Source organism: Athene noctua, chromosome 10, assembly GCF_965140245.1.
Source record: "Athene noctua chromosome 10, bAthNoc1.hap1.1, whole genome shotgun sequence".
NCBI lineage: Eukaryota > Metazoa > Chordata > Aves > Strigiformes > Strigidae > Athene > Athene noctua.
In genome coordinates, this window is record NC_134046.1 from 23586035 (window position 1) to 23613099 (window position 27065).

Below are 27065 nucleotides of genomic sequence, written 5' to 3' on the forward strand. Positions count from 1 at the left end.
GGGGTGTTGTCATTGTAATGCTAGGAGTGTTGTGGCATTTATGGCCTCTTATTGTGTAAATAATAGAAGGATTTCAGGATAACAGGAGAAATGGCATAGAAGACCTAGGAGGGAATCTGCCAAACTAATTTGTAAAATATTAATAGTTAAAGCACTGTTTGCTGACATCATGTGAGTGAAGCAAACACAAAAACATTAAGAGAATAAGAAAAATTAGTAACTGGAAAATGGTTGTGAACAATGAGTAAATGTAATTAACCAATCATACTAAGCACTATCTATGGTACAGTTCATGTGAAGTCTCACTTAAAATTATGAGTCTGCCTGATGAAGAACAAAACTGTCTCTTTACAGGTTTTTGCTACAATTTCTTATGCAAGTTTAGCCAATTAGAGAACACCTCTTCTGGTCCACTCCCTTTAACTTTGTTTTAGAAAAACCATCAGTGCAGCTTTCTCAATAATATTGAAAAGGTGAGTTAGGAGGACATGGTGTACTAGGTGATTAGAGTAATTCCATATTTCTTTTATTGGTCTGAAAAGTTAAAGGTACTCTGTGAGAGGATGCATGTTTTTTCATGCTGTGTCCTCCTCCTCTATTGTATCATAGCCCCACATACAGACCAAAAATCAAGAAACACAAGCCATCAGTGACCAGGAATGGATTGGAGAGCTTATAACACGACAGGTAAAAATCTAAGTGCTTGGAGACAGTAAAATAACAAGTACATACATGCTGCAGGCAGGCGTGCTGGTGAAAGTGGGAAAGTGAAGCACTGCAGTAACAGAAAGTTATGCATAATGTGGTGTTCCCAAGAAAAAGTGTACAGGGTTTTCTATATTGGTAGTATTGGGTTTCTGATGTACTACTAGTGAATTGTTTGTATCGGCAATCACAAAATCAAGTGTGGATCTGGTATGATATATACAACAGTTGGAGAGCTGCTTGTTCGGTCGTCTTCTTGGGGTGACAAGTTGGGGGCAGGGGGCTATATTAGTTAATACACTTCTTTTGGACATTCACAGTGCATATTTCCTGATATCTAATATAATGATGAGTTTTAAAATGTCAGAAGTACTTACACTGCATCTTAATTTGTATATGTGCACCCTGACTGCAGTCTGCAATGTTTCTGTGTTCAACAAATCCATTTTTAAGTGTGGACAGTTAAAAACAGTTTTGTAATCCACAGGGTAGTTCATTGGGAGCCTGTGCAATATGGTACAAGTCCATTATTTTACTTTTCTAAGTAACTATGTACCCTTACAATAACTTTACAAAATGAGCCACTTAAGAGTATGCTTTAAGGATGTTTTCAGTTTAATTATCACTGTTGAAAGACATTTCTCCATTAGGTTTGTTCATACATTGCAAAGAAAACTTAATCATTGAGTGATTCATGTTTTATGTAGGTACTTCAAATATTCCAGCTAATTGTATTCAGGTTAGTTGACCTATTAAAAAGACTGAGAGGTAAAATCCTTAAATTTTGCTTAGGAATCCCAAAGCAGAAATGCTTCATTTCCATGAATCCACTATCAAATGAGGAAGTGAGATTTCATAAATAATAGCTTCCCAACTTGCAATTACAGTAGTTCTCTTACGCTTCCTACTCCTCTTACTCTTCCTGCTTCTTGAATGTATGTTTTCTTTAAAAGCTTCAGCTAGGTTATTAATGTGGACAGCAATCCAGTGCTTCCCTTGGTTAGTAGAGGTGAAAAGATGTATTTTCTTTTGAGAGCTGTATTGTTCTGCAGTTGTGTGCATTTCACTCCCATTGTGTGGTTCTTCACCAAGTAAAAACAGAGCTCTTCTATCCCTGAGGACAAAGAACAAACTGTTGTTGGGGAGAGGAATATCTACAAAATCGTAAATCTTTCTCCTTGTCCTGTTTATTCTTCATGCCATTTAAGCCCATTTAGTGAATGACCAATTAACTCCAGACTCATGGCAGATTCTGACGGGCCAGATTTCTGCTATCTAAGATGACACAGCCAAATTTCCAAATACTTCTAGCTGAATGCAGTGTTTGGTTTTCCTTGCTCTTTAATTCATAGTTTCCAAACTGTTATTCCAGTTATCACATTGACATTTTTCTCTAATTAATGCATTAATCATAAACAATGATGTAAAATATAGGGTAGATGTGTACCAAATTCATTTCATTATGCATCCAGTTCTTTATTATTGTGAATAAAACTGTTTAAAGATATTTGTCCTTCAATAATTAATCTGCTAGCTGTACATTGCACATCACTGCATACTGAAATATACAGGAAGCAGGAGTTTTACAAATTACTTTTCTATGATAAAAAACATGCTGCAAAAGTAATAATTTGTAAAAATATTTCTAATCAGTGAACACACTTTTGGCTATGATATGGTATCCGCTAAGTAAAAAAAAAATACAAACGGGGGAGGGGGGGGAGGGGGGGAAGATTCCAATATTAAATGTTAGATCTGAAATATTTAACCATAGTATAGTGTTGTAATTAACATCCATACTGTATGTACTTTATTGCATTTTATATCATCAGTTCTTGATCTGTGGAATTTAGAAGAACTAAAAGCAGTGACTCAGTCACCCCCAAAAAATGCTTTTATATTGACAAGTCAATATAAAACAATAAAATTATGTTAAAAATTTTATTTCGATATCCCGTGCTGGTGTCTGAATTGCATCAAAATTTTATTTTGTGTTAAGTGGCAGGTCTGCAAAGAAACTGTATGTTTAACCCTAATTACACATTGCTAGGATCAGGTACTGCATGGGCTTCTGTTCTTACATAAATAACATATATACAAGAAGTGAATTAAAAAAACCATGCCACATTCAGACAAGTTCTAAAAGGTCAGGTTGTTATAGTGAAACTTTGCAACACCTTTAGTGATACTTCTATTTACTTTCTCAGAAAACTTTCTCTGTTTTTTACAGTCTTAGTTGGGAGTTTTGCCCCAGAAAGATCAATGGACACAAGATACATCTGTATTATCTACTCCTTGTAACACTTGCTGTTATCAATGTGAGTCAGTGAAATGCACTGCATGCTGGATGGTGGTTTGTCTCCTTTACTGATGCCCCTCTTAGCCTCCTTAAAGGCATCAGATCGTGTAGTCTGGAAGCAGAGAAGAATCTGGTCTGTCCTAGACAGAACATGCAATATCATCGGTAGCACTGTTTCTTACCCAGTGAAAAATATTAAAATTAGATTTTTTTAAAATTTTTTTTTTTTGGTCACAAATGAGTCAATCAGGAGGAACAGAATGATTCTAAAAAGAGAAATATCTACCACTCAAATATCTGAAGAAATTAGCAGTGATAAAAAGGAAATATCATAAAAGGAATGCAAAATGGCTTAGGTGGGCTCTGAAAAACAAGTGAGTAGTCTTTAAATTTACCTAAATCTTTTTCTGAGTATTTTAGCTTGGGCCTTCTGGGGGGCAGAGAATAATGTAAATGCCAAAAAGAGTTGGACAAAAAGTAAGCTTTGTATTCTATCTATGAGAATCAGACGATGTGCGTCATGCTAGTTTTTACAGTCATAGTCTACAGCCTTCCACTGATTAAAATCAAATTTGACAGTAACACAATATAGAGGTTTAACTGACAGCACACACAGCACATTTGCTAGTCATAACGCCACAGTTTAATGACTGATGCATGTGGGAAACTAATTCGGATTTTTTTTTTTCTTGAATGAGATAAATGACCATCCAGTTAATACCAATCATGAATTCAAGCTATGTGACAAAATTGATGCTACATACCCTGTTCTTGTTTTGCATATTCTGCAAATTGAGCTGCAGGAAAAGACCCAGTTTGTGCACACATCCGGAGAGAAAGTTCATTCTGCTTTCTGACACATCCACCAACTGCAGCTGAATGTATCCAGCTTGCTGCTGTTGTGTCCACAAACTAATTACCCTTTCTCTGTTAAATAGCCTAAGAATTACAAATTGTATGCCTGTTTTGAGAAAAAGTACAGGTTGAACAAGCAGACATAGTATAAATAAAATATTTATATAAAAATAGTCTCTTACAAAATATACTCTCTTATCCTATGGTTGATTTTTCCGAAAGATGGAAGTTTGTCTGGATTTTCTTATTTTTAAACATATTCCAAACAGGATTTTATTAATGCTTCTTTCATAAATTGAAGAAAAAAAAAAAAAAAAAAAAACCAACTGGTAAAGATTTGTAACCCCTACCACTTGACTTTTGTTCCAGACAACTAGCAGCAAACAGGAGAAAAAAACCAAACAAACAAACAAAAAAACAAAACCACAACAAACAAACAAAAAAACCCCAAAACAGTGTGTGTTTGTGTATGTACATATATATAAAGATGCCAGCTTTTGTACTTAAACACCTAGTACTGTAGAACATATCCTGCAAGTCCAACTAATAGAAATATCCTAGTTAAGAATAATATATACAGCTCCAGTTTTTCCTTGCTGTTTCTACAAAATTAATCCACAAAGAAAGCCAGCTATCTATTTTAATTGCAGAATAGTTCCAAAAATGTGGGTAGAGTTCTTTTTAATTAAATAAATTAATATTAGTTTTATCTGAATAAATTGTTAAATATTGCTATTATTATGCCCAAATGTCCCAAATCCCTGTGCTAAAATCTGCAGCACACACACACACATAAAAAGGCAGATAAAGCAGTGTCTACAGAAAACTTCAACAGTTCTACTCGCTGTAGCAAATGGTATGAAGTGGAAAAGATGGGCAAGACCAGCAGAAGCTTTTCACAAGCGTAGAAGCTTAAATTTGTGCCATCCACACACTCACATGGGCAATTCACAATGGGGCACTGTCCATCCCATCCTGTTCAAAGCCCTTTTTTGAGGATTTCTCCCCTACCCCTCCCTGCTCTTTATACACTGAAGTTTTTGACCATCTTTTTTCCAAACCAAGAGTTAGTTGCCACACTCGATTTTTCTCTGACTGGTGTCTCTTCACAAAGCAGTCAATGCTTCTAGCTTTAGAGGTGCAGATTAGCTGAGATTATCTTTTTCTCTCTGTTTTGTGTGTCATGTGGCTTGGGGTGGGGTTTGTTTGATTTTGTTTCTTGGCTGACTTTCATAAGAGTCTGAAATGTGTATCCACATAAGCAATGAAATATGAGAAGAAAAGAGAGGGCTCCATTCATCAGCATTTCTTCTGGGAGAGCAAGTCTTTCCTACAGTCCTGTGCAGGTACGTTGAGTGCATGTGCAAACGTATTCATGGCCAAGGACATGTCAGCCTGCCCAGCCATGTACTCACTTACAGGTATATACTTCTGTTCTTTCACTGCATGTGTTGCATTTAACATAGCAGCACCAATGAAATTTGCAGTTGCACTGCCACACTCTTGAGTACTGGTGTGTATTGTAACCTCGACCACAGCACATCAGATCACAGCCATTAGACTGCTGGGCTGTCTTGTTGCACATCCTGCCCTGTGTTCCCACACTGCCGGTGACAGGGTCTTCTTCACAATAATTGGGAGATTTTTCTATGTACACTAAATCTGTATCCATGGGTTTGCGATAGGAAAGTGGCTTCTTTATTTTGAGGAAGGTTGGACGCTTGTTACGACTTGCTCTTACTGGTTCAACTTGAACAGCTTCATTATATTTGTCCTTAAGGATGTAACCCAGCTCCCGGAATTTAGGCAGAGTTGTCCAGCATGTTTTAGTGGTACAGGATCCCGAGACCCCATGGCACTTGCACTCTAACTTCATGTTTTCTTCCAGAATCTGTATTTAGAAGAACAAAGAATGATGCATTAAGACAAGCTACAGTCTCTTCAAAAAAACAGGGTTACGTGATGCATGCTGCGTGACAGTCACAGATGGCTTTGCTCTCCAGCATGAGTTGCCACCAGACACAGGCCACGTTCCCACCAAAGCCGCGGGGTTTGCTTGCCTGGTGACACTGTTGTCCTAGGCAGCAAATGCTCATCAGTGTCAGCTGAGGTCTGCCTGCAAAGCTGATTCCCCATTTGTACTTCGAGTCAAGCAGGGAAGATAACTTTGCCTAATTTCACAGCCCATGGGCCAAAGGTAAGATGGGACCTTCCTTAACCACAGCTTTTCTTCATTTTCATTTGCAATATGATTGTACAACGCTGCTGATTTGTCTGCTGTTGCAAGTTCTGGCATATAGCAGTGAAATTAGGAACTGGCGGAAAATCACACCTTTACATGAAATGCCCCATGCAGAATGTTTTGAACATTCAACAATAGGTACTAGAACTTGATTTTTATAAACAGAAGTTAAAAAATAAACTGCATTTCTGTTCTTGCACCTGAAAATGATGAAAGTTTGTGCAAGATATGAAGCAGGTAAACTCTATCAATGCTTACCCTTCTCTTAGTCTCACATTAACCAGTGGTGTAGAGCAGATGATCATTTTCATATAAGCATCATCTGTTCCAAATGTTGAAAGTTTATGCTTCAGTTTGGACTTTGCACTTTCTAGAGGGTTTGAAGTATTTTGCCTCCTCTCACATGGATAACAGAGCATACAAAATGCCCCAGCTACTTTGCAAGAAAACTAGGTCTGTCTTAGAGCATAACGGGCAAGAGCAAAGATGAGGAATTGGTTTCACATTTTGTCATCAATTCTTGTTAAAAAAATTCTACCTCCTTAATACAGTAAGACTGTCTCAAACACCTCCATATCACGGCTTGCTCCACCCTGTCTCATGTTCTTTTCTTTGTAGGGGTCTCTCATGCTTATGACTGAGTTATCACTACTTTCCTTTCGAAGATTACAAGCTTCATCTTTCCTTCAAACTTCACATCCCTTGAAACTTTAATCTTGTCTCTTCTCCCTCCTGCTGTTTGTTTACGAACCCAGCCTTTGCTAAATAAAACCGGAGACCAGCCTAGCCCTTGCAGTCTGTCCCAAGCCCTATAACTGACCTCACTTAGCACCTACACTGCGCTAATGCTAGAAAACATAGCTAATTACAGCAATTAATTTCCAACCGGTCTTTGCTTGAAAGAGACCATAATAATTTTGATTATTACATTCTGCCTTAACCTGGAAGATACCAGCAGTGGAAAGCCCAGCCAGAGGGATTATCTGGGTTCAGGGAGTGGCCACATAATTTTTCCTCTGAGAAACCCCAGATGATCCATGTGGCTCCAAACCTGGGCAGTTTAGAAGGCTGGAAGGAGGTCAGTGATACATAATTTTATTAACCCTTTGTTATAAGCCACCCCCCTTCAGTTTTGGACGTATGGAAAACACCATGCAGACACCATCACTGACTGCAGCTGAAAATGGCAGCCAGCACTGAAGGAGCCAAGTCCAGCTCAAAAGCCAGACATAGGTGCTGGGACTTCAAGTGTAAAATCTCAGCATAAACAGGAGTGGCAAGGAGAAAGAGCACAACTTACGTTGTGTAACCAGCAGATCATTAGTGCATTAACACTGGTGAGCAAAGCCCCGTCCTGTTCTTGGCTGCCTTAAAACAAGTAATTTCAAGACTGCACATAGTAGCTTATTATTCTCATGCCTTATGGTCTTGAAGCTGTTCCCATGTCACCTAGGCACAGTAATTGCTATTGCCTAAACTTAGGATAGTTTATAGCTGCTTCTTTACTCATTGTTGTTCCTCTGCCCTTTTTCAATGAAAACAGGGATTTCAGAGGCATTAAAATAGCTTTATTTTTATTTCAGTCTATGAGTGAAATGTCAGCATGTGTGGTCTGAAGACAGGCTTAAAACCCCTAGAAAGTATAGGTCCAAGATTTTGGCAGATGTGAACTTAGCATATATTAGGTCACATTTTGTGCTACTGTTTTTAAATTAGTTTTTCATGCAAACTATCTAATGACTGCCTTAAAACTCAGATGTGAGCAACTTTTATACTCAGATCTACATCTTAACTTGCAGTTCTGCTCAAGCTTTGGCTTACGTTTTGCATTATCTTGTTATCTTGAGTTTCTCTCTCAGCCACTGCATACTTCTTTTATTGCTCACCCATTCATAAGGTAGTACACTTAGAAGATAGATGAGGAGACAGAAGAGGAGTTATAGCACAGAAACCGGAAAAATAACATAAATTCTTTTAGCCTTATTTGTACCTTTTTAAAAGCTCTCTTTTTTTAATTTTGAAACTAGCCAGGGATACATTTCTCAGCCCTAATTCAATCACTGCTTTTGTTCAAGTGGCTGGCCTTATACCCTGGTATGATGTTCAAACTTGCAACAAAATATTTCTCACTTGCCTGCCATCAGGACCCGCCAAACTGACTTGAAACATTAATACAAAATACATCATGTGTCATCTATCTAGGTAGGGCTTTTTTCCTCAAGTGTAGTTAAATAGCCTAAATTGCCTTTTGGTTTATTTCATTAACATCCCATTTACAGCCAACAATCTCTGAGAGAATGAGTAGTTCTACTGGAAAGAGCTGAGCAAGCAGCTGGAGCAGTTCAGCAACTGGATGGCCTCATGTCATGTGTTGGTCTCCTGCTCTGGGTGACATGATGCCAACCAGAACGAGCTTCAGCTTTTCTGGTCTCAGCTAAGACTGGGCATGAACACTTAGGATAAAAAGGTCTGGGTTTGTCTGAACATGAGAAGTTTGAAAAATACTAGTTGAGCTCAAGTGCTAGGGGTCCTTCTTAAATGAGCAGAAACGCTTGGATGGGAACAGGAGGGGGCAGAGGAATGTGAAAGAATTTTATCTTTTAACACTGTGCCATTGGCTTTGGGTGGCTTTTTTGTAGATGGCACTTCCTAACCCTCCCTTTTCTCTGTGCACTTGTTGGGGGTGAGTTTCCAATATACTATGCTAAATTGCTACAACACATCTGCCTAATTTGGGTCTACTGTACTCTACAATTGACCTTTCCCATCCAGTTCTGCCTTTCCTAACCCAGCCTCTTTACCTTTCACTCACAAACCCTTTTGTTGGTTCTGTTCTCGTATATATATCCTCCTTGCTGGTGCTGTCTTTCAGTTCTGTGCTTTGCAAATTCAGCCAAAGATGAATTGACTCTATAGTCTTTAGAAAATAGGCTACACGTAACTTGAACCATCCTCAGCAAAAGCAAAAGCCTGCAATGGTGATTTGATAGTTTTATTATACTGTGATACCAGGTGCTTGGACTATTTGTTTTGCATTAAAATATGTGGACAGTGGTATTTTAACACCATTACATTATTCTAGTTGCCTCTGATAAACCAGTGCCTTTATAAACTCAAGGTAAGAGTTGAAAAGAGAAGAAAATAAAATAGCAGATTCTTTGGGTAGGGACAGGAAGACTCAGTCTTTCCCTTGGTTTCTGTGAGCCAGAAGAAGTGTTCTACCCCTTAAAAACTTGGTCTGTGTTAAAAACAGAAAGTGTTCTTCACCTTTAAAGATCAGGTTTTGTTTCCCTGAAGTTATTAGCCAGTTGCTCACACTTTTTACATTCAATTAAAACTTCTTATATATCTTATAGACTGACTTTTTCCTAAAATGTAAGAGCCTGAAGGGCACAAAGCTTAAATCTTAGATCCTGTTTCTTACCAAATGACCAGATCCAGCTCCGTCAGCCATGGAAAGTAAATCTGTATGCACCAGTGAATGCTCTGAACTGGATTAAATGCGAACAAAGAGCTGGAGTTCTTTTAGCTTTGTCCACTTTTTCTTTGAGCTCCTACAGTAAACTGTCAGTACTTGTTTTTCTCTCTCTCTCTCTCCCCATTGCCATTAGCCTCTGGGAAATAGTTTGTGTGAAGAGAACTTGCGCTGGCTCTCTCTGCAGATGTTATCTTCAGATATAGTACCTTTGGGCACTGCCATTAGGAACTTAACATGTTTTTTCTTCACCTTTAGTTTTGCAGAGAATGCATAGGGTGCGTCCTGTGAGGGTGGCAAGCTGTAGCTCTGGAGAACGCTGCAGCCCAGGAGCCGCATGGGCTGGTACCAGCACTGTGGCCCTGCAGCGGGCAGGGCGCCTGGCAGTGGTGCCCCGGCTGGGGGCTGGCTGAGCCAACGGTCCTGGTTTCCAGTGAAACCAGCAGAAAGTACTGGCTGGTGTGACTGGGCGCTGGAGTGGCATTCGCTTATGAGTGCTGCCACTGGTGCCCCACAGCCACGTTGGAGGTGTGCCCTCCGGGTGGTGGGACGGGTGCTCTGGGTGCTCAGGTCTGGGCAAGCAGAGAGAGAGGTTGTGGTGTAGCTGGCATGCTCAGAAACACGGGTCACGCTCGTGCAGTGGGTTTTCTCAGCTTGGTGCCTCTGTTACCCGAGTTAGCCAGTGGTGTGTACCTCCCTGGGTTTCCAGCATCTGAAGACAGCTGACTTTCCAAATGCATCTGCCAGGGCAGTCCGGGACCCCACATCCCCACTCATGAGGGGTCAGGTACCGCACAGCCCTGCGTTCAGTCACCAGGCTCTTGAATCACTTGATGCCGAAGCTGTCCTGAAGGACCTACAGTGTGAAATACAGTGACCATCACACTCCCAGTGCATTCTCCTTCACCAGCAGGGTTCCCGTGGAAACTAACTCCTGCCTCACAGCCAATACCCTGCCAATACCAAAACGCCTGAGGCCAGGGACCCTTTACTGCTTCATCAGAAATAACTCTGACTCCAGTCTACATGTGAGGCAGATGTAATTAGTGAGACAACAGACACTGATTCCTATCCCACCAAGGCCATAATATTTCCTAATTTTTCTGATATCACATCATGTGGGTCAGGAATTAACTGTCTCCTACAAGTGCCTGCACGCATACCTTTACGATAGGTCAAAGAAGACACAACTATTGGCAAAACAAGAGTGAATTTTTCACTTCAGAGAAAAAGCAGGGCTTAAAAGTGGTCACAACATTTCTGTGTGCTGGGGAGGCCAATGGACAGATGCAAACCCACCCCTTTCAACTTACGGCAGATGAGGATTTATGATTTATATTACTTTCAGAGGCAATTATAGCTGTAAGACAAAGACCCTCAAACTTCAGGAACTATGTTAGAGATATGTTTCTTGATTCTGAAGAAGGATTCATTGAGTAAAAATATTGGTTTAAGCTAATACAAGAAACACTGCTGTTGAAGACAAACCCTATGAAATCTTTAAGAAATGTGAGAAACAGCATAATAAAAAAATACCCAATTGCACATTTAAAGTTAGCAAAGGCATATTTAAACAGAAGATATTATTTCCCATCAGTGGATGTTCACTAACTATATTACTAGAGCTGTTGTAAAATGTTTTCTGTAGAAACATAACATATTTTGCATTGATATCTTATGGCAAACTAACTATGGATGAGTTTGAAACGGATTGTGTCCCATATTAAGAGTGACTGATTCCAGACAGTCTTTCATTATTTCAGTTGAACATATTATGAAGACCTTATTAAGCACAGAAAAAAGATTTTTTTTCTCACGTTTTTGATTCTAAAACTGTGGAAAAGAATAATATCTGAAGTCAGTACCAAACCACTGAATACTGTTAGCTGTGTACTACCCCTGGCAGACTGAACCATTTTTCTCATTAAAAGAAATTTTTGGTTTCAAATAAAAAATGACTTGGAAATCACCACAGCATGTGACTTACACCAATCAAATCACCATTGCACTTCCCTTGGAATACGTGTCTAGAGAAAATCAGGCAACACGCTGGTCTGAGGACTATTGATGAAGAAGTCCAAGAGAATGCTGATAAATGGCATTATGCTAGAAACATCACAGATGGGTGGTATTTCCCAATACCACCACCAGAAATTTTGCACTCTCATAAGTTTAACCTTTTGTGTACTATTTCTGACTTTTCTGTATGCTGCCCAAAGCAGGAGGTTCCTTACATTTCTTATATAAACTTTATAGACTTTCGTAATTATTTTTATACTTTCTGCACTGGAATATTAGTTGCCCATTACTATGGCTTTATAAAAAAATTGACCATAGGCAGCAATTCTTTTCTAAATGCAGCTTCTATTTCCACAATATATCAACAAGAAAAAAACCCTAGTCTTTCTGTATGGTCACAGTACTCATACCCTGTTGTCAGCACACACAAACTGAGTAAGAAGTTGTATTGTTTAAATTAGAGGACAGAAGACCTAGTACCCTTCACTCAATGACTAGCACTGTGCAGAGTAGCAAATTAACACAGAAGTCTGAGAGCAAGGTCAGTAAAAACTGAGAGGAATGCAGCAAAAAATATTTTCTCCTGCATATTTTTCTTATACTTCTGATAACCTTCATGACTTGCCATGTACTAAATCAATTTATCACCACTCTGGGACCAAAAACCAAAAGAGAAGTAGAAAATAAATGTCATGGGATGCTTTCATAACTGTTATTTTTGAAGGACAGCTGGACTTGAAATAAAAAGGATATAGCAGTTTTTAAAAAGAGAAATTTAATGAGGCAGATTCTCACACAACCTGATAATGCTCTTTTAAACCATAAGGCATGGCCCTCACCTTTTTTCAAACTGTAGGAACTGCTATGTAAAATAAAACAAGGTGTCATACTTCAGCTTTCTGTCCCTGAGGGGCCCTCCTAGGACAACACTTTATATTCCACTGTGGCTGCTCCTAGGATAAACTTCTGCCAAAACCCTCTCAGTTTTTGCAAAAGTAACTATGAAAGTGGATTCCACGTATAAGGCTCAGTGTGTATCTAGCTTTCTCATTCCTCAATATTTTTCTCTGACAGCTATGCAAAGCTAATCGTGGCCCATGGAAGTCAAATAAGGTTCTTAAGTTTTTATTTATCTTCATCAAGATACTGCTTGCAGAGATAGTGGGCATGATGTGGCAACACCTGATGTTAATAGCTCAGCAAAATCTGATACAGATTTGAGAGGAATGATGCGTGCAGAAATCCACACTGCCACGTCAGGCAGTCCCTCCTCAGAGCAGGTCTCATGCCAGGTATTCTCTTCTCCCTCACCCCCTCCCTCTCCCATTCTATCTGATAACAGCTGCAAGCTAGTCTGTGGGATTCCTTGCCTTTTTACGTCTCTCATGAACACATTCCAGTTTTCCCCAGAGAGAAAGTACCTGCACCCTCATTTCTCTGTCTCTCTGGTCATCAAAATGTAAATCGAAACCATTAATTCATGAGCTGGAACCGTGAGCTTCAGGTTGAGTTTCGCACACTCTTAAGGGACGTGGTGGGTGACACAGTTTTCTGTGTAATATCAAACACAAAGCCTTCTTACCCACCCTTCCTCCTGTTGACAGGAAGTCCTGTTATCAAAGTTTTTCTCAACTATGAATTACTAAACTAAGGCTTAGGTGAGTTTTATATCAGGAAATAGACTGAAAGTATCATGTTCCTACTGTCTAGTGGCAAACAGACTGTGAGATGGGGGGTTCCTGGTGTGAGACTTTCTGTTTTCTGAGTTGCTAATGACAAAAGCTCAGTACTTGAAGGCTGTCTTAACAGTTTATTGAGGGGTTACTGCTGTGATGGCTTCTTGGTACATCTGTCTGCAAGATTCGTCTGACTTGCATTTTGGTTTTGTGGATTTTTCTATTTAAAAGGCAAATATTTTAATGGAAAAAATGGAAATAATTTGAAAATATAACTGTCAATGTGTTTGATGAACTACTTGTTTTTAAAAAATAACTCTTGGAAGACCCATTATCACCTAGATTAGACTGGATCAATGCGGTGCCAAGTAAATGTCATCATGTAGGAAGTTTAAAGATCAGTCATAAAAAGGAACCTGGAAAAAACAGTTCTGAAAAAAATCTGGTTTCTTTTAATTCAACATGCTATTTTATATTCTATATTTGTTTAAGTGAAAGTGTGATTTCCTAGCCCCTACTGACATGGGATTGTGAGATTAAGGAAAAATTTATCTAGGATTGTTATTCACTGCAAAACTGACACTGTGGATATGATGGATTAGCTTGTGAAATACTGAATAGTCTTGTTGTCTGGCCTACCTGGGTACTTTGTAAAATGAAGCTAAAAGAGACTGGAAAGTGGGACGATGTTACAGAATCATGGATAGAGTTGGTTGTATAATCTATTTCACCTTCCCAGCACTGCATAAGTTTTCTACAGTATGTATCTTCCTCTGCAAAACTGGATAGCATGTTCATGCCAGAAGTGAATAAAAGATGATGATCAAGGAGTTTTGAAAATGAAGAAACAACATGGTGTTCAATGACTCTAAGACAGTTTACAAAGAAAATGAGACAGCAGTTTTCCTGGAATTGGACGTGTTACCAACATAACATTTGTTCTTGCATCCTATCTACCTTCCGTACATTCTGGTCACAAATTAAAAGTCACTCCAAAATACTGATACTTCTAAAACAGGCCTCTCTAAAATAGTGATCTGTTCCATCCATCCATACCATACATGGTATTTTGCCATGTATTAAAAAGATCACGAATGTCTATTGTTAAAAAAGCCATTTTCCCTAATCCCTACTTCAGCCTAGGAGCTCAGTCCTGCAGTCAATGTATGGATCAGAGTAATGAAGTCAATGAAATCTTAACTGAGTGATGTCTGCCGACCTCAACCTCTTTGAAGTCAATATAATTCTAACATCCTATGTCCAGTGTGTCCATTTTTAGTTTTGATCCTGGGGCAGTGATCTTCATCCATACTCTGGGCTTCTAAATTACAATGCACCAAAATGTCATTAAAATGTAGGACGGAGTAGTGTTTTTTAAAAGATAAAGAAAGAAAGTAATTGTGCTTATAGTTTATATTTTAGCATGCTTTTCTGAAGAAATTGGAATTACTCCCAGATAAGATGATCTAAACTTATTTACTCTCCACAATTTGGGAACACAATGAGTTATTATTACTTGGAGATTATTCAGGCAAGGATGTCATTGCTGTCCATCACTTTGGGCTATGTCATAGAGCCTGAGTCATTCTTCATGTAAAAAAACCATAGGGAAAACAGGAAATGACACAACTGGAATTCATCCTTGTCACAGCTAATGCACACAGAGAGAGGAATGGTACAAGGTTGACTCATTCCCACCAAACTTCATCTTCCATGTAACTCTCCCAACTGGTAGTGAAGCACTCAAATGAAGTGGTGCTGGCATTGTATAGTAAAAAAATGGGAGCAACCAGGTAGAGCATTTTGACAAATGCTTAAGCTGTCAAGAGAAAAGTTTCCAAAGAAAGAGTGATAGAAACCAAAAGAACAGTCTTACTTGTTCCAGACAACAAATCAGAAAACACCTCTTGTGCTAAACTAATAAAGCCAGGTACTGGCAGGAGTACTAGTTGCAAAATAATATCACTTCATATTGCTTCCAAACATTTTTAACCAATAGAAACACACAGTTAATTATAGGTTCATTTAGTTGCATACCAAACTATGAGAGTTAACTCTTAGGTACTCAGCAAATAACACTATGCAAGGCATATATCTTATGCTGAAAAACATATATATGTTTTAGTTCTCTGAGTCAGTAGTTTTAGTAAACAAAGGATGTTTTCCCTTTCTATCAAGCTTTTCAGGTGATTTCAAAGTATTTCTACATTAATTTTTCAGTACTGCCTTTATAATAATGCAGTATTTCTTAGTTTAATTTCTTTGTTAATTCCCTTGGTCTATAGAGAAGCACAAGGTATGTTCATGTTTGATTCACAGAGACACATCTTTAAGATTCAGTCCTAATACCTAACATACTGTTCACAGCTTGGTAAATGTCACTGGAGGTGACCTATTGCCTGCTCTGCCTACCTACTATGTATTCAGCAGGAAAGAGCACCTGAACTATCTCAAACTCACTTTTGTTCCCTTCAGTCACACTGTTTTGCAGAGATAACATGATCTAGACTGTGGCAGAGGCTTCAAGACCATTGCCAAGGATGGCTGTACCCTGGGTGGGATATCACCATCCTGGCACATCAAGCAACAACTGCTAGGAAAGGGACAGCTATTCTTGTCATTTTAAGAGAAATTTCCCCCAGCTAATCAGCATGCAATAATTTTAGTCATCAGAAGGAAGAAACTCGATCACAATAACCCACGATGTTTTGTGAACGTACTTCCACACACTTTGTGTTTACAATTCAGAATATTCACATTACCATAAAGCACCACGATTTTTGAGTTAATTGTAATATTCTCATGCGAATAATTATTCCACAAAGATTACTTTCAAATTAAGTTTTATACATAAGAGTTTTCCCCCTCCAGTTGCAGTTGGGACAATAGATCCACACTTCCATGTTTTCAAATAGCTTCCACTTATCAGAGATAAGATCCTACCAGCAGAGCCTATCTCTGTAGCCTAGCAGCTGCCAAGATCAGCATGCCCGTATCCAGGCCAAGAATTTTAACAAGGATCTTCTGGCCTGTTGTCAATGAAAATTTCTTCCTATACAGAAGAAAGTGGAATTTCCTAATTTTATGCATAACGCCTAGTGCTGTCTAAGCAAACTTTGGCTTTCTCTCTTGCTTACCTGGCTTATTAGATTTTCTCCTTTTCATTCTAAAAGGTATTTTAAGCAATAGTTGAAGCTTTTGTCTTACAGGCAAGCAATTATGTATTAACAAAAATTAATTTTTGAGGTTTACAGTATTGATGCATTCCTCTTGGTCAGCTCACCCTCCAGACAAGACATAGCTGTTGCTTTTTGTTAATAGATCTACTCATTTACTACTTATAGATGAGTTAAGTAGCAATATCCAACAATACCATTAACAGTTCCTTATAAAGGTAAGCCGTGTATAAATGAGTCTGATATCAAGACTGATGTTTTTAACAAAGGGTTAACCAACTGCTCCAGGTCTTTATTTCAGAAGGTTCATAGGATGCCTGTAACAATAGCTTCTAAGCACCAGTTTCACTAGTACCATAAATTCATCAATAAAACAAGTCATGCATGTCTGTAGCACACATTTATTATATTAATCAGATATTGATTTTATAAATCTTTGTTTATGGGGAACCTTAATATAAAGTACGAATATATATATTAATATATATATAAAGTATCTGTTAAATAGAATGACAGAAAAATCTTAATGCTAAGGTATTCCTTAGCATAGTTATTTATAATTTTCTGGAAAATATTCTATGACTTTGATTACAGCTTTCAGTCTACATTTGCTCCAACTAGAGCAAGGCAGACTTCTCAGGTTGCTTACCTGAGAAAACAAAGCCTAAGTACTCACTTGATGTCTGGCTTCCTTCTGCCTTCCTGTCTTCTTATGTCCCATTGGCATTGGCAATGGCAATGGCTGCACCCTTTTAGTAATTTCAATCAAATATGACAAAGGGTAGAGATTCTGAAGAAACTTCTGTGAAATAAAAGACCACAGGGAGGATACAGATCCTATAAGAGTATGAGCTACGACTCAATTAGAATCTCATGTGAGAACAGCCCTGTAAGATGAATTGAAGGTGGCTGAACTCACAAATGTGTGTGGTCTTATATTTAGTGCAAGATCTAGCAAGCTTAAGGCAAGGCTAGTTGTCTTGGCGAATGCTACCAAGAGAACCTATTGCTAGACCAGTGGCAATAGATGTTGGCTTAGATCTGATTTAGAGTCCATGAATACTAACACTTGCCTTCTGTTTGTCCCGGAGGACCAAATGTAGTACATTATGTGTAGCTCACTTTTAAGTATCAGAAGGCTCAGGGTCATTGCAATAACCAGTTCTAATGCAAATTAATACCAGTGCCTTTTGGCACTAATTGGGCATGCAGAGCCAAGCAACCTCTTTGCCATTATCTGAAACCCTTATCCTTTAATAGATCCATCCTACATGCTTCCACTACCAAAACAGGCCTTGTTTGTGTCCTTGGACTAAAAGGTTGCTCTTCATTTAATTGATTTTTAAATTGTCTGCTTCAAAATACCTGGAAATTCTTTCCATTAAAGCAAAAGTCTGTTCCATTTGTACAGCAAATACTAGCAATTATTGCTTTTCATGAGTGTTCAGAGCTTCATGACTTCAGAGTTTTCTGCCACCAAGTGTCTAATAAAGCATTTGAACAAAACCTTGGCTTAACTTTCATCTTTACCAAAACTTCTGTTACGTATTGTTCTAAACATCTCTGCTTAGCCCAGGTAACTGAGTTCATGTTACTGACTCATCATTGCAAGGCTCTTGGAAATGTTCCTGGAGACACTTTCAGCTCAGACTCTAGAGGTTTGGGTTGTAACTGTAGTAGATTCAAGTTTCTGTCCCCGTTGACACAGCATGGTAGCAGAGGTTCAACCACACAAACCTAGAGTTACATGATGAATGGGTATACTTTGTCAGAGATGTAATGAATGAGACCAGCATAGATGTAATGCAAGATCTCCAGCATAATTCAGTGTAAACTTTATGTGTAGTATAAACACTACCTGCTTGTGTATTAGAAAAGTTTTCAGTGAATAGCCCAGCCTAACCATTAGTTTCCTGCTAACTTGGCCAATACCTACCTTCTGTTGCATTTTGCTAAAATTGATAAAATATGGAGATGGAAGTGTCTAGTTTTATGCAAGGAAATCAGCCTCAGGTTTGGAAACCTAAATCTGAAGTGTGACAAATGTCATCTGGGGAATATAGGAGAAGCAGAACCGTGCTCATCAGCTATTTCTGAAAATTTTGCAACTTAGGCCTAAATTTAGTATGAAGCTCAAGAATTTTTGATTCTGCTTTGATTTCTAAATACATCAAAAAACACGGGTCAGTAATAATACAAGGTCAAATAGCGATGCTCATGGGTCAGAGTTAAGGCTAAAAGGCACTGTGGTTTTTCTTCCTTACAACTTTTATTACATGATCAGCCTAAGTTTTACAGTACCCAAAATTAGTATGTATTTGCTTTGAAGTGATCATGCTTTGCAACAGCTGAATTTATTTCCAGTCAGTAATGTTTATTTAGAAATGAGGGGTTTTGTCCTGCAACATGAGAGACACTGAAGACTCTACCAAGGGTCCCATCCAAATGTGCTGAAAACATTGGGAGAACTGAATAATCTATACAGCAACTATTTGCATCTGGATGATGTTCCTCTCTGAGTACTGAATGACAAGTGTATGCCCTGTGGGAAATGTTGCTAACTGTCCAAAGAGAAAGACCAAATTAAATTATAAAGTGTCCAAAACCATGTGACCTGGCCAGCGGTTTTGCTGAGAAAATTAATCATTATAGCAAGCATCTGATTATTTCAGTTATAAAAGGTGCATGATATTAAATTTGGAATTCGAGATCTTTGTTATTTATTAACAGACCCTGGCCCTCAGTCCCAGCTATCTTTGTCAGCAGCATGACAGATTGTCAGCTTTAGTAATCATATACATGAAATGCATGTTTTGCTCATAATGCCAGAATCCTCTAAAACTGCGACTGCAGGTAAGTGATAGCATTTATCATTCCCTAATCTTCAGCGTAAATCAGGAATTCAGTTTTCAACCACATAAGATATAGGAGGGAGTTGAAAGCCAAAATACAAGTAGGACCATGTATCACAATTTCTGATTAGCTGAAAGTGGAGGACAAGTGGAATGAAAATTCATTCTTGTGGATTACAGTTCTTGTGCAGTCCAATTCCCTCTCATAATTTAGACTAACATTAATGTTCCCTTTATCTTTCCTCTGGGCTGTTGAGAAGATGCAGAGCTTGTCTGTCAAGTTTGGACTTGTTTTAAGACTATTATCTAAAAAAAGTAGGAAAGCCATAAAACAGAACTTTGATCCTTTCAAATACAATCAAAATACTGTACGAATGCACAGGATGGGGTTTTTTTCACACCTAGGAAATTGCCCAGCATTGTTGTGCACTGCAAACATTCAGTAGGGATGGGATTTTTGGAAGCACTCAGCTGTGTCCTGTGGTCCCACCAATCCCACTGGGAGTTTTCCCATTCAGTAAACTGGACTTCCTCCAAATTCAGTGCTTGGCCTTACTGGAAATCCTGCTGCCCCCCAGCAAATGTGTGGCGATAAAGTTGCCAGGAAAGACTTTGTTGCATCTAACGCTCCTTTTCTAATTGGACTGAAGTACAGCTGTGGTGCCAGGCCTTGAGGCTGGAGTGCTTGGAGAGAAGGGAGGAACTCTGAACAGGAGGGATGTGAAGCACAGGAACTGTAGGGTGAGACAGGACTGGGTTTACCTCGGAGAATGTACTACAACTGGACCCAGGTCTGTGTGTGGACACGCCTTCTCTTCGCCTGTACCTTACAGCCATGTCAGTGAGATTTGTCAGAAGCGTTTTTTACATATTCCATCTGGTCACAGTGAGGCACAAGCCACATGTATAAACCTCCTAAACCTCCATCTGCCCTGTGTAAGCTAGGCAAAATATCGTACAGCTTAATTAAGCAAACCAGCTACCAGGACATGCTACACAGATATACTTGGCGCACCTAACAGCACGTTTTCTAGATGTTATGTGACATTTTAGCAGTGGAACTACATTTTTGATCTGTTAAGACTACTACTGCTTTGTGAGTGAAAATGCTTTTGCTTTGGCTGAAGATGGTTTGCACGGTGTTTTAGGCATAGTTATCTCCATCACAGTTGTACCACTGCTCTGCCCCATTCTTCGCTGCCAGGCTCCATGTTAATATGTCTACCAACCTCATCTGTCAGGGGTCTAAACAGCTAAAGTTGAAGTCTGCCAGAATTGCTACTGCCACTATCAACAAGGGGCACCTACCTGCCAACAGACTGAACTCCCCATCATGGGAATGGATGCATAGGAGGCCTTTTCCTGGTCTCTTATCAATCAGGCAAGAAACTTAGGAAGGGGCTCCATCATTTGCGGGGATAAGTGTTGTTCTGCACATGGACGATGGAGGTCCAAGTGAGGGAGCAGTAAGGGGAGCTGGATGAACAAGCTCTTGAGCAAGCACACATCACAACTAGTCCCAGGTGTGCTTCTCTCTTTAGGATCCCTCACAGAACTTTTCGCTCCTGAAAATGCTTTTCAACTTCAAGCCACTCTAAATCAGGAATGTACCACAGCTGTGATCGTTTCACAAGTAGTTAGTATCTACCAGTAAAGAGGAAAATCATTCAGCAGCTTTGTAGTTAAGGAGCATCCTTAACATTAAGAACTAGAAGCTTCTGAATAAAAAACCCAGGAACATTTCTGTGCCCAAGCCAAAAAAAAAAAAAAAAAAAAAGTGAAAAACCATTGGAAAATGTTAAGTGCAATTGCAAGGGCACTGTTAAGTTCTGAACTCCAAGAAACGTGGCTGTGCTGCCGATACTATAATATCACTTGATTGCTGGTGCCAGGAGTATCAGGGCAGCCTCACCCAGTTCTATTCTGCTTGAAGCTGGTCTCCTAGACTCTCTGGAGTCTATGGTAATTTTCAGCAGCTCCAGACACAGGAGAGCTTTATTCTGGTGAGCATGTGCCATTAGAGGAGTTCTTTCTGATGGAGCTGAGAAACAGCTGAATACAGAAGTACATGGTTTTGGATACCTTTAGCCAGTTGTGCTGTGTGCAGAGACTGTTTAAGGCCAGATTAGAGCTCGTACATATATGTGGGAAGGAATCTTCAGGCTCCACTATGGACCCCATGTCCTCCTGGCACACCAACTGTACCCTGCAAGCACTGCGCTTGCCAGGCAGTATGCATCCCTGATTGTCTTCTGGAAGCAGAGCTCCCACCAGCAGCTGCTGGACTGCTGGGGTCTCCCTAGAAGGTTGTGGAGTTCCTTGGGCAGGGCCACCCCAGCAGGGCTGCAAGCCGACAAGCTGCCCTCCTCCACTGCAGGCAGCTGAACTGAGCCACGGGTGCGGACAAGGAATAGTGCCATGTTTTCATGTGCTTTAAGACTTAGTTCAGGCAGAACTATTAAATCTCCAGAATTTCATGCCTATCTTCAGAACAAAAATAAACGTTAAATTGTTTGGCAGCCTCTTTTATTAGTCTTGTCTCTTTTCAAACAATGCACCATAGACGCTTACAACCTTTCAAGTGGTCCATCTGCAAGATCTGCTTGTGTTCTGTGCTGCTTCTTGTAGTCAGGCTAATAGGCTAGTTAAAGTAAAATGAATGAAGTAGAAGTAGCTGTCTCCTCTAGAGAACAGTTAAATTCTTGCAGTGGTGTGGTGATTGCACACTATGCAAGAACTGGAAGAGATTCAGGAAAGTTATATGGCAGCAATCTCCTTCTGAGGTCAGAGATGCTAGCAAGTAAAGGGGGTGAGTGTCATAAGTGTAGGCTTTACAGAATAGTTTGGGAGAACTCCTGAACTCCATGCTTTCCAAACGATGGTGTTTCACTTCAATATTATTACAGTTTTCCCTAAAGGATAAAATACTAAACACTTCAGTCTATTGTGATCATTGCATGATCCACTTCAGAAACACCTTCTGGTTTCTCATATCTTTGCTTGATAATTGCAGCAACTTTGTTAGGTATGCACTGCACTTCTCCTATGAGCCTTAGAGCTGAAAGGGAAAATTGAAATGCTTCTGATTCAGAGGATGAATATATGTTGCAAAGTTAGTGCACCTAGGTATGCCTCCAAAGAGAAACACTGAATAAAAATCCACCTTGACGTGCTCTTGAATTGCAAAAGCCTTCTAATGCAGCCTGTGTCCATGATTTATAACAATGACTCATAATATTGCATTATACTTAATATGATGTAACGCTGATGCAAGATGCCATTCGTGGAATTTCAATGTCACAGAGAAAAAGAGAGGAGAGAGCAATCTGGTCATGTACCTTGCCATGCTGTCAAAATGAAAAGTTTACACCGAAATATGTAGAACCTTTCAGTACCTACTTTGCTATTTTTTAGCAGGATAACCTGGAGAATAACATTTTTATTTCCTGGAGCATAAGTATCTCTCAGACATACATTATTGTGTTACTTACAATAATTTAATTAACTTTGTACTTGAGAAGACAAATTTGCTAACAGACAATTCAGTCTTGCAATTACAACTCCTCACATAGAAATTTTCAGGGCAAATCAGGATTATGCCTTTAAATTAATTCAAGCTTTATCTCTCTTTTCTGACCCAGCTGTTATGAATTCTCCTCCTGTTCTCCCTGTACTGCTTGCTTCTTCCTGCAGTGAATCAGCATTTCAGGAAATACTAATTCAAAGAGGAAAGACACCCTAAACTCTGTTTCTGGAGGTCAGAAATTGCTGCTCTCCAATTGGCTTGACAAATGATGTGAGGCTTCTTGGGCTGCTTGGGGCTGGTTTTGTAGGGTGTATGTGACCCCTGTTTTGAACTCTGCCCCTTCCCTTCCAAGTAGCCTGGGAACTTTGAAGTTGTGCCTATGTACTACAAAACTGAGTCCTGGTGGTTTCTCACCAAGACAGAGAGAGAAACAGAGAGTTAGAGCTCTGTCCTTTAACAATAAGGAAAACTGTTACTCGCTCCACCCCAGCAGCACATGTATCATGGGTGCTCAATCTGCAGAAACCTCTGGCATCACTGGCATGAGTTTGTGGTGTGGGAGCAGCTGGGAATGGAGACATTTCACACACTCTGGTCTCAGGTGGGAGTGCTGCTCACTGCATCCTGGGTGTGCACACAAGTTTTTTTCAAGTGTTGTACTACCAAAGCTGTTGAGGAAAAGGAACATGGATGTTCTCTACCTATGACCTCTAAAATCCTCCACATTTGACACAGTCAATTTTAATTTACTCCTCGAAAGAGCTGACAGATAATTGTACTATTGCTCCGACAGTCATGTATTCAGTAGGTTCAGAGGCTGTCGTTGGCACCATACGAAGCAGAGAGACATCTGCCTAGGTAAAACAAGACTGCGAGAATGTGGAAAGTTTTGAACTGAGACCTTCAAAATGTCTGGATCAGGCTTTTCCTGACGGTTCTCTATTTGTTTATGCCATGCGGTCCTACCTATGCTCAGTGTCCATCGTAAGTCCAGCAGGCCTGCCTACTGCAGTGCAAAGTGCTTGCCAAGATGGAAGAGATTAATTTACCAGTGATTCTGAAGAAGACAACTAGATAATATTATACATATGATTTACCGGAGCGCATCCTGAATGACCTGCAGCTAGTGTCATCCTAAAGCAGGACCTTTTCGCAGGTCATTCGTGCGCGCCTCTGGAGGGGGCACAGCACACAATGCAGTTTCACGTTGCGAGACCAAAGAAGTAGAGACTGACTTTTGAACAGTGTAGCGGTGCCTACAGGTGAAGATAACAAATCAATAAGAATTGAACATCAAGTTTATTTTTGGAAGCCCAGTAGGTGCCAGTCTGTCTCCTAGGTGCATAAATATCATCAAAAACCTAGCCATGGGCAAGTAAAACTAGACAAGAATTTGTAGCCCAGAGGAAAGCCACCAAGAATAGAATGTGTGGAGGCTGATAAGATCCGTATTGCTCCAAAAGGGAGAGTACCACCTCAAAACAAGACAGTCTTTGTTGTGAAAGGGTTAGGCTGTGAGAGACCTAGCTTGCCAAATACCTGTAATGGCCTCCCTCTGCCAATTGTCTTTAAATACTGTGATCTTTCTCATAAGAGCAAAGCCTGAAAGGAATCTCTCTCGCAAAAACATCATTTATTCATTCTCTACAGGATGGTGGAGTAACATGCCTCTTCTCAGTCATGTTACTCTTTCTTTCCCCTGCAGATTTCAAACAGAGATTTGTTCGAACAAAGATCAGTAATTTTGTTCTGTAAGGGATGCAGGAAGAAGCGTAGAAATATCTCTAGATCAGAACAGTTCCTGAGCCTGCTGGAGAAATGGCAGATCGCCAGAGATAGCACGCACCACTGTTCTCCCAGATAACAATGCGTAGAGCTGAATCTTCCAGGCATAATCTTTTAGGACAGCAAATTGTGCACATGTAGGTGAGAAACACAGGGAGCTTGTGTCCTCAAGGGAAGGCTGCTGAATGCTTTGCCTTCCCACAGGTCAGCTCCAGGACCAATAGCCCTCCTCCTCTACCCAAGGTCCATACCTGGGTGATAATGGAGACAAAAAATGCAACTTCTTTTTTTGTCTGTATCTTTGAGTTTTGCGTTGAAAAAAAAATTCTAGACTGCAGCCAGTTCCGTCTATGTTTGCAGTCCTCTGTAGGCTGATGTGTCATTTCTTGGGAATCTTTTACTGCCAGCACCTATTGAATAAAAGCAGACCTTTCAAGGAAGTAGCTTTCCCACAAAGGCGAAACTACTCTCTGCTCTATTTTATTTCGGTGGACTTGTGCCTGTATAGCAGAGCTCACTGTGGGTCTTGGTGTTTTACCGGGCTTTTCAGTATGTGCCTTCATGCTACAGAAGCTGAGTAATAAATATCTCAGATCATTTCTTTAGCAAATATTAATGGCTAGTCCTTGAGTTATTCTCAGAATTCAGTGTCAATTTTGCTAGTGTTTTTAAGTACCATGTTTGCACTAGAAAGCCAGACACAAGCATTGAGGATATTAGACCGAGTAAAAACCATAATCTCACCTATAAAACAACTACAGTAGCATTAAATAAAAGAAGGGTTAGGCTTTTGTTTGGAGTGGAAATGGCTTTTCTTCAATACAATCTGCTTGGCTCCAGCATAAGTGGAGATGTCTCAGAGCCTACAGGTTAATTTACCACAACAAAAATAGTATCCACAAATGAACTGCTGTTCCTAACTTCCTTCTCCCATTTGCTTCTAAGTCACACTAACATAATGATAAAATCAGTACTAATGCACAGGACTGCAAACAGTGGAGAAGGTAAACCAGAGACCTCAGAAAGCAAGAGGATTTACATTCATTCTCTAAGATGTGATCAGCAAAACGGTAACTCGTGCATGGAAAGCAGTGCTGGACCATACCTGCACACAGCTGTATGGGCAGCACAGACATCCCCTGGCTATTCCTAGCCGGAGCAATCAGAGCCCCTCCACCACTGAGACTGCTCTAGGCTATGTGGGGGATGCCTGACCTGCAAAGATCTGAGCAGCACAGATCAGATAGGGTCTCGCATCTGCAATGGCTGACACTGACAATCAGAAAACTGGCTGAGTGCAGCAAATGGCAAAGGCAGCAAACCCGGGGCATTCAGCGCTCAGGATCCCCAGGAAATGTGCGTGTGGGAAGCTGCTGAATTCCTGTCTTCCCGAGAGCTGCTTCTGCAGTAGCTGCTTCCAGCTACTCGGTCCCAAAGAATGGCAAGGCAGGAGTCTCGCTGTGTAAAATCATAAAACAAATCCATATAATGGTGTAACAGTGAGTCAGCCTGTGTTCTTTTTGCTGAAGTATTTTTCTCCTTATAGAGGTAGTCCTCACACGAAGAGCAAGGTTTAAACAGTTGGGTTGAAAATGATCCCTTTTTAAATGAGTGAGAAGTTCATGTCTGAACCTGACGAGAATCCCATTCACCCACACAGTAGCAGGCAAGCTTTTTATCATAAGCACCATTTGACTTTCCAGATAAAATGTTTGTTTGCTTTTTTCTTTTTACAGCTGTGAAAAGTAACAGTTAGACAAATATTGATGGACAGATGGTCCAACAAACTTGTATAACTTGCAAAGGTGTCTACTGTAAAATGAGGCTAGCATTAAAGCGCACCATAGTTCTCGTGAACTGTACGTGATCTAACCCCATCTCCCATCCTAGGCCAGAGGTGGCTCCATCTGAGGGACAACAGGAGTACTTACCTTCCGCCCGGCCTCATTGTTGTGCAGGTTCATAAGCGTCCTTGCATTTTGCTTAATCTCCCGGGCATCCACAAACACTTTGGCGAATCCTATTCCGTATCTGATGTCAGCAGAGCAGCCTCCCCATTTCCATCCTTCCTCTTTATGGTACTGTCCTTGTTTTTCTTTGTCACAACCACAGTCACTCAGGTTGCCCTGTGTACAGGCAGCCGTGATTGCATGTGCTACTCCAGCAGCAATGATGGCATATGTGAACGCTGCTTCTCTGCTACCTGAAATTAAAACAGTGCCATAAATACATTATACAACATGGTGACATTAGTTAGAAAAAGATAGGCAAGTTCCTGCGGTGCAAACATCAGAGGGCTATTATTAGAAGTGCTGTAAATCTGCAGGCATAAGCAGGTCTCTTCTCTTCTAAGTATTGATTTTTGTGGATGTTCACTCTCTAAAATGAGCGCTGTCCATGAGGTAGTAGGAGATAGAGTATTATTTAGGTAACTTCATATATATATTTCCAGATG

The 27065-nt window shown here is 39.9% G+C and overlaps 1 protein-coding gene across 1 annotated transcript in view; it reads right to left on the bottom strand.

Moving 5' to 3' along the window:
• Window positions 1–4022: 4022 nt before the first annotated feature.
• Window positions 4023–27065, bottom strand: part of WNT7A (Wnt family member 7A) — a 35658-nt gene continuing 12615 nt past the window's right edge. The window contains exons 3-4 of the mRNA XM_074914032.1: window positions 26542–26813; window positions 4023–5750 (exon numbers count right to left, since the gene is read on the bottom strand). Of these exons, the coding sequence (XP_074770133.1) occupies window positions 5271–5750; window positions 26542–26813 (752 nt within the window). The 3' untranslated portion in view covers window positions 4023–5270. The remainder of the gene's footprint in view (window positions 5751–26541; window positions 26814–27065) is intronic.